The sequence below is a fragment of the Pholis gunnellus genome (genome assembly GCF_910591455.1).
Source record: "Pholis gunnellus genome assembly, chromosome: 11".
NCBI lineage: Eukaryota > Metazoa > Chordata > Actinopteri > Perciformes > Pholidae > Pholis > Pholis gunnellus.
The window spans coordinates 19248992-19256698 of record NC_136538.1 but is presented as its reverse complement, the minus strand read 5'-3'; the positions used below and the strand labels follow the sequence as shown (position 1 = coordinate 19256698).

Sequence of the window (7707 nt, the reverse complement as noted above, 5' to 3'; positions counted from 1 at the left end):
TCACAGCAATCAAAATGTGCGTTTTAAGGTTGAACAGAACAAAGCCATGCAATTTAGTGGATGATGTTAAAAAAGCAGTGAAGAAGACACTCAGTCGGCCAAAAGTCATCAAGACATCATCATGAACAGGAAGTGGAAAGTCAATCTATTATCTGACACATTGAAAAGACATTGCAGCTCTGTGATACATCCCACAATGCTCTGCTCTCTGTTAGAGACAACGATTTCTGACATTAAGATTTTTAGGTATTTGCTTGAATGGATCCATTATTTCTACTCACTGTTATATCAATACTAAGCCTCGACTGATAGAACGGCAGATAATAGTGTAGTGTTAGCCAGAGAAACAGATCTGATGAGGAAACAATAATATGGCTGTTGGATGAAAGAACATTCATCAAAGTCCCACCTCAGAGAAAAGAACCAGGCAGAAAACAGGAGGTGGCAAAAAAATAAAAAATAAAACGATTCACTAACCGGCACCATGGCAAACAGAAAAAACAAAACAAAAACACCACACAGAGATAGGGCTCCAATAAATACATGCAGAGGATTCATTCATCCTTTCTCTTTCCCCTCTTTACGTAGAGTTTGGTAGAAAGATCAGCCAGCCACAACCTCCCCGTCATTCACACACACCCGTACTCGTACCACAGAGACTGGTTGTCCTCTGGGCTCAGTGACGGGTCCAAATTATTCTCACAACTTGGATCAACGCCCTCGTTAGACTCTTTCAGACTGGCTGGGCTGGACTGCGTCTCGCCATTTGAGTGGCTGTAAGGATCCGGGTTTTGGGTAGAAATATGGTCGGGGACGGGAGGAGGGTGCGTTTTATTTGTAACCGGAGGCCCACTGATGTTGCTGACTAGGGTGGGGTTTAGAGACAGGAAGGGGAGGTTTTTGCCCACTGACTCACTAAAGATGGAGTCCATGAACACAGACTCTACGGTGAAGGAAGGGCCGAGGAAAGACTCGAGGGTGGAGAGGTCGGGATCCTCCAAGCTATGGCAAGGTAAGCTGAGTGACTTGGGCAGGGGGGCGGCGGCGGTAAGGGGTCCCTTTAGGTTGGTGCTGTTGGGGTGGTACTCACTGGCTGTAGGCTGGGAGCGCACCCCGGCCTTGGTGGAGGCAAGAAGAGCAGCAGCGTCGACGGACACCGGCTGCCGGTTGTCCTTTGAGAGCAGGTCGTGGATGCTGGTGCGGCGCGAGGTGCCCTCGGCGGTGGAGATGACGCTGCTGGCACGCGGCAGCGTGGAGGACGCCAAGTCCAGGCGTCCGGACACCGACGTGGCTTTGCTCTGCGATGACAGGCTGGAGCGGACCGGGACGGAGCCTCTCACGCGGGTGCTCTCCGCCTTGCGCAGGGTCGGGCGGCCCGGTTGTCCGGAGGCTCTCGGTGGGCGATCGGAGCTGACCGGCGCCGCCTTCCCACTGGATGAGCGCAATATGCCTCGGCTCTTTGTGGGAGGGCGTTCTTTCTGCTCGTGCTCAGAGGAGGTGGAGAGGCGCGGAGAGTCTACAGTGAGGTTCTCCTGACTGCCAGACTGCAGAAGACAGAGCAAAGAAACGGTGGCAAGTTCAGCCCCCAATATATTGTTTCATCATCGACACCATCTTGAAGTATTTTTCTTTTGAATAAATTCTTTACAAGAGCACAACATTGTTTATGTAGCCTCATTATTTTGCTCTCAAAGTGGACCAGATGGATGCATTTACCTTTAAAATGTAGCCTCAAAGGCATTTTAGATTGCAGAAAAAAAACATTCAGCTTCTCTGTCAAATAAGGTCATAAAACAAATATCTTTGAGTTTTGAACAGCAACATTACACATCAGTTATAACCAGGTTAGAAACCTCACCTCTGCAGGATCAATACCCTCATCCAGGAACTGCTGCAGGGAGAGCACCTCCTTGACCGGGGATCCCGGCTTCGTGACCTGGGTCTGGCCGGCGCTGCCTGCGGCGGCGGCGCTGGGCGGGTCGAGCGACCTGCGCAGCTGCAGGGGGCTCTGGTGGGAGAAGCGCGAGGAGGCGGGCTGCTGGACGGGGCTGCTGCCGCTGCTGGACCACACCTCCTGGTCCAAACTCAGGCTGAACTCTCCGCTGCTCTCACTGTGAGGCCGGCTGAGGCTGCCGTTCAACGCGCCTGTGGGAGGGACAGTCGAGTGATTAGAACACTGGGAACGTAACCGATGACCTTTAATGACCTTTTTTCATTCACCACTAGGAACTGCATCAGTATCACTCTTCTCCTACACTGCCTACTCTTTCACAATACATAGTACTGATAGTATTCATTTTAAAGCAAAATGTAAAATGCATTATGAGATTGCTATTTTATAACATCTGATGACTTGAAAATGAGAGAAAAGAGAACGATTTTTAGTGATTTTTAAGTACATCAAAACCTACATTGAATATTAAATATATCCATGATGCAGTGAGGGTGCACCTCCCACCCATGTGTCAGTAAAACATAAGACTAAGTGTAGCTCGCACCCAGGCTCTGGATCATCCTGATATATTGATTTTGAATAAGAGAATTCATTATTTTCCTATAGCGGAGAGAAAAAAGTAACCCTTAACTTGTTTTTAAATCAGGATGAACGGACTCCACAGGAGGACACACTGAAGTAGGTTTGAGTAAAGGCATGAAAGAAAAACATAAAGGGAGCAAAGGAGGAAGGCGAGAATGGTTAGTTGAGTTAAGGGAAGGAGGAGCATACCTTTGCCCTCCAGAGGAGAAGCGAGGTGGGAGTTATTGTTACTATTACTACTGGTGGTCCTGTTGCTATGGAGACTGGTGGGTCTGCAGGCTGGGTAGGGAACACACACACACACAGTTAGAATATATATATATATATATACACACACTTACACAGACATGCACTAACACAAAGAGTAACACGTAGGTGAACGCTGACGGTTTGACAGAACGTCTCCTGCTGGGGCAGCAGATGGCACATGCCAGGCAGAGGGACAGGAAGGGTGGCTCAGTGCCAGGCTGCAGCACCAATATGTCCGGTCGGTAAACAAAGAAACTACTGACTGAGAGGACAGGGACGCCCAAATCCAAAGGACCACGACAGTGTAAGATTAGTAATGGAAAGAATAAATGGGTGGCTTTATGTGACACTGAGGAGGAGGAATTGAGAAGGAAGAAAGGAAAGAAGAAGAAGTGGCAACACTGGGACCTTGCTCTTCACAGGGACAGTTTCAGCTGCAAACCAAGCACCGTGAAATCATTTTTTCAGGACACGGGTGACACCGAATTACCATTTAAAATATACAATTACATCACTGATCATTGTCTCGGTTCTTATCATGTCTAGGAAAACAGCCCAGTGTGGGATTCAGTGCCGAGTGGCGGTCACTTACAACAGATGCTACAGGGCACTCTGCACACAACGCTCAGCCCAACAGGAGAAGGACACAGAGCACTGCTGCACACCTGCAGGCCTGATCAAACACACACACACACACACACACACAACTCAACACACCCTGGTCGTGGCCCATGACATGTTTGAAGGGTACATCACACTGCTCGTGAAATGCTGCCCACAGTGCAGAAGTTTAATATCTATTTATGGTTTGAAACAAAGAAACGCAAATCAAATCGCAACATAAAAGCAGCAACATAAAAGTTGCTGGAAAAATCAATAGGAATGTGAAACTACCATTAATGACCCAGTAGTGAGACGTACTGGGAAATGGGTCTCACGATAATGATTTGGATTTTACGAGTGCATTCTGGGAACTCATCACCTAAGTAGAGTCCAGTTTGGCCACTAATGCGTTGCCAATGTCCTGGAAATGAATGTCCTGTACACATAAATATTTTGATGCAAAGTAGTATTAAAGGCACAGTGTGTCGGATTTGGTGGCATCTAGTGGTGTGAACTGAATACCCCATCGTTCACACGTCTCTTTCCAAGACTGCAAAACCGTGTAACGTCTTGTACTAAAAAAGGTATAAAATGCATTGAAACTAATAAAAAAAAAAATTATTTTATGAGACTAAAACTATTGGCAATAGAGTGTAGACTTCGCTCAAGTGCCAGGATTGTGTGTAAGTAGTTTAGTGGCTGTTTAACAACTGGGTCATCTTCATTAGAGCGGCACAGAACTGATGAATAGCTGCTTGGCCGCAGATTAACTGCCTTGGATAACGTCCTAAAGCCTGAATTAGAGTCAATCCTACTTTCAATGGAGGCTGATCTCTCTCTCTCTCTCTCTCTCTCTCGCCACTAAAATTGCTTTTCCCAACTGTAGATCAAGCTTAATCGAGGTGCAGGAAGGCAGCCCAAAGATTAGCAGTGGGACCGATGATGACATGACCTGCTTTTTTTTTTTTTAGGCTATCCGGTCTTTTCTCCTTCCTTGTTTGAAAGGCCGGCTGGTGTTAAGAGGCTGCTGAAATTAAGAGTCAAGTCTTACCTTGACTCTTGGGGTCATCGAAGGTGCCGACAACATCTTCACAGGAGGCATTATCTGTAGAGACACAGAAGAGTGGTGCTACAGCTGCTTTCTTTCACTTTGATGTAACAACATTTCACCAGCTTCATATGAATCTCCACACCAATGAGTCCAGTCTACTGAATAAAGGAAAAATAAATGTATAACAGATCTGCAGATCCTTTCTTATACCTGAAATATGGTGAGTAAACACCCAAAATAAAACCAGCATCCTGACCTTTGACCTGAAGCCGGTGCTTGGCCCTGCTGTGCCCGGCACTGGGCAGGGTGAGGGCGGCACAGTCGATGGCGTTGGTGGAAAAGGCGAGCTCCTTCATGCGCTGGCCGCCGCGCCTGCTGCTCACGGTCATGCCGGCATCTCCGGCCTCAGCGCCGTCCAGGTTATCGATGCTGCTCGCCCACTGAGCCCCGGGACCGCCCGCCACCGCCATGGTCTGCAGCAGGTCATTCATGGCTGAATGGACGAACGGAGGGATGTTAATTAGGCCCCCCGACAGGAACATTAGCCATCCACCTCAGTTCACGCTTGTCAAGCTTTTTGTAGCCAAAATAACTGTTAACTTTAACTGAATGTGATAGAAACGTTTGCATCTCTTTAAAGATAATCAGTTGAGGGTGTAAAATGGCTTAAAAGTGGATTACTGGTAGCCTCCTACAGGCTGCTAGAGTAAGTTAATCATAACTGTTAAAAGGTCTATTTAATATTCAGTGAAAAATTCATTTTGTAGAATACAATAAAATCAAGTCTTTCTGGAAATCAAGCAAACAGTATTCAAAAAATAATTTCAAAACTATCACTCAAAGTTCATAAAGATGGCAGCAGCTTTGTCATCCTTTAGATACTTTTTTTGAAAAGGTGATAGATTATCTGAGAAGGCCACCGTCTTTATGCACTTTGTTTACGGAGCCGTATGCGACGATGGAGAAGCATGGAGGCATGCAAAGCTGCTCTGAGCTGCAGCAGAGTGAGAACAAGGCAAGTCCATGTCAGCAGAATAAGATCTGAAATGCAGCACACCGACAGAGGGAGAGAGAGCGAGAGAAAGAGAGAGCGAGAGAGAGAGAGAGTGAGGGAGAGAGAGCGAGGGTTAGAGAGAGAGTAGAGGCTCCATTTCAAGTCCTCCATGGTGAGTGCGAGCTGAGGCGATCAGGCGGTTGGTGATTATTTATTTTTTTCAAGTCATGCTGTCAGCAAAGATGGAGGCAAACACACTACAGGCGCATGAAAGGCAAACCCTCAGTCTCTCTCACCTGACCACACACCCACACACACACACACACACACACACACACACACACACACACACACACACACCCTTTCATACGGTATCACAAACAAAATGAAACCACAGAGCACATGACAAAGCTGCCCAATAGGTTGCCTGTTGCGATTCCTACAGTGACCACACTGAAAGATGAGGCTCCGGTAGATGACACTCAGGACCAAGAGAGATGAAACGGCATCACACAAAAAGAGACACATCTACAGAAAGATGACATTCTTACTGTCACAATACTTTTGCACTACTGCTTTTTTAAGGTTAGCTCTAATTTCTTTTGTGCATCTTTGCCTTAAGACAAAGTGAGTCAAGTTTGTGTGACTCATCTGCTAATAGGGAGAACAAAGGGACACTACACTGGTGAAAGCAGAGACTCTACAGGAGGGAGTGGAGGTGGCAGACGCAGGGCGGAGGAGGTGACGGAGAGTGAGGGGTTACTGGACAACAATTAGAAGGACAAGTCACTGAGGTCACCAGATGCAGCAGCATGGGGCTACAGTGACTATGTATCACATTTTTAAACTTGAATCGTCGGTAAATCCTGTGCAGATGTCTCAAAAATATATCAGATAACACATTCCTGTTATATTGACAGGAATGTGAATGACTGCAGGCCTGAGTAGGTTTAAGAGCTGTGACTGAAACCCGAGATGGCCACACGGTCCCCGTCTCGCCCCAGCACACTGCAGCCACCATGAAATCAGTGACTGTTCCTTCTTTGTGTCTCCGAGTGTGGCGATGAGAGGGAGAGGAGGGAGAGGAGGCGGAGGAAGGCTAGCGCGTGGCGGCTAACGGGAGGTCTTACACATGGAGCGCCGGTAGATGGCCTTGGCCTTGTCTTTGTCCTTGGATCTGTTCCTCATGAAAGGCAACCTTTTTAAAGCTGTCGAGAGCGCAGCCAGAGACAGACGGACGGACGGCCAGGGGAGAGAGAGAGAGAGCGATAGAACGAGCCCGGGTGAGGTGGAGGAAAAGAAAAACAAAAGAAAAAGAAGGGCAGAACAGAGGGATGTGGTTAATGTTCTCACGAAGAGAGCCAGGGGGGAGATGCAGAGAGAGAGAGAGTTGAGCCCCTGGACACTCAACTGGACAATAGACAAACAATGTAATAGACACAAACACTATATGACTCACAACTTGGGGTGGATCACATTATTACGAAGCATATTTGATTTATCATTAAGGTGTTTTAATCCATAAAAATACACTTCCTTCTTAGTATTTCATGGAAATACCGTTTATATAATATATCAGCAATGCTAGATAAATGTAATGGACTAGAAAACTATTTCTCAAAATAAAACAAAGAGGTTTTGTTTTTTACAAGCATTATTATAAATACATAAATTATAATTCAGTCTCCATTTATAATATTTAAATGCTTGTTCAAGAGCTCCCACACACACCTCTTTAAATCCTTAATAATAGGTTTAAGGGCAGACTTCTGTACAGAGACACGTTATGCAAACAAACATTATTCAAATACACAAACACACTTAAGCACATTTTATCTGCACACGATAACACACACACACAAGCCACTCTCTCATGTTAATGGGCATGAGCGTCGTATTCTGCATTACATACGGTACACACAACAACACAACTGTCAACACATTACCACTGACATGAAACACGGAGGATGAAGAATATTAAATGGTGCAATCAGGAGAATGAAAAGGTCGGAGGGCAGCATCAGGGAGGACTGCAGTGTTTCCATAGACATACCTAACTTTACTTTATCAAAGCTTAACTCTGTGTGCTAGAGTTGACTCACTTGTTATACTAGCTTTTTCATACTGGTAATTCGATGATGTAACCCTACTAGCCCAGGTACAACCTGTATTCTTTATTGCATTTCTTCTACCAAATCCAGACAACCAGGATTTTGACTTGCATCGACTGAAAGTCAGCCACAATGCATTGCACCTTTTAATAGCTTGGATGCT

At 46.2% G+C, this 7707-nt stretch overlaps 1 protein-coding gene across 1 annotated transcript in view; it reads right to left on the bottom strand.

The window, feature by feature from the left end:
- Positions 1–352: 352 nt before the first annotated feature.
- The window catches only part of ccdc88ab (coiled-coil domain containing 88Ab), a gene marked incomplete at its 5' end in the record, with an annotated part of 58553 nt that continues 51198 nt past the window's right edge, over positions 353–7707 (bottom strand). Inside the window, 7 exons of the mRNA XM_079169115.1 lie at positions 353–1544; positions 1859–2145; positions 2726–2815; positions 3378–3458; positions 4440–4493; positions 4696–4932; positions 6564–6641. Coding sequence (XP_079025241.1) covers positions 630–1544; positions 1859–2145; positions 2726–2815; positions 3378–3458; positions 4440–4493; positions 4696–4932; positions 6564–6641 — 1742 coding nt within the window. The 3' untranslated portion in view covers positions 353–629. The remainder of the gene's footprint in view (positions 1545–1858; positions 2146–2725; positions 2816–3377; positions 3459–4439; positions 4494–4695; positions 4933–6563; positions 6642–7707) is intronic.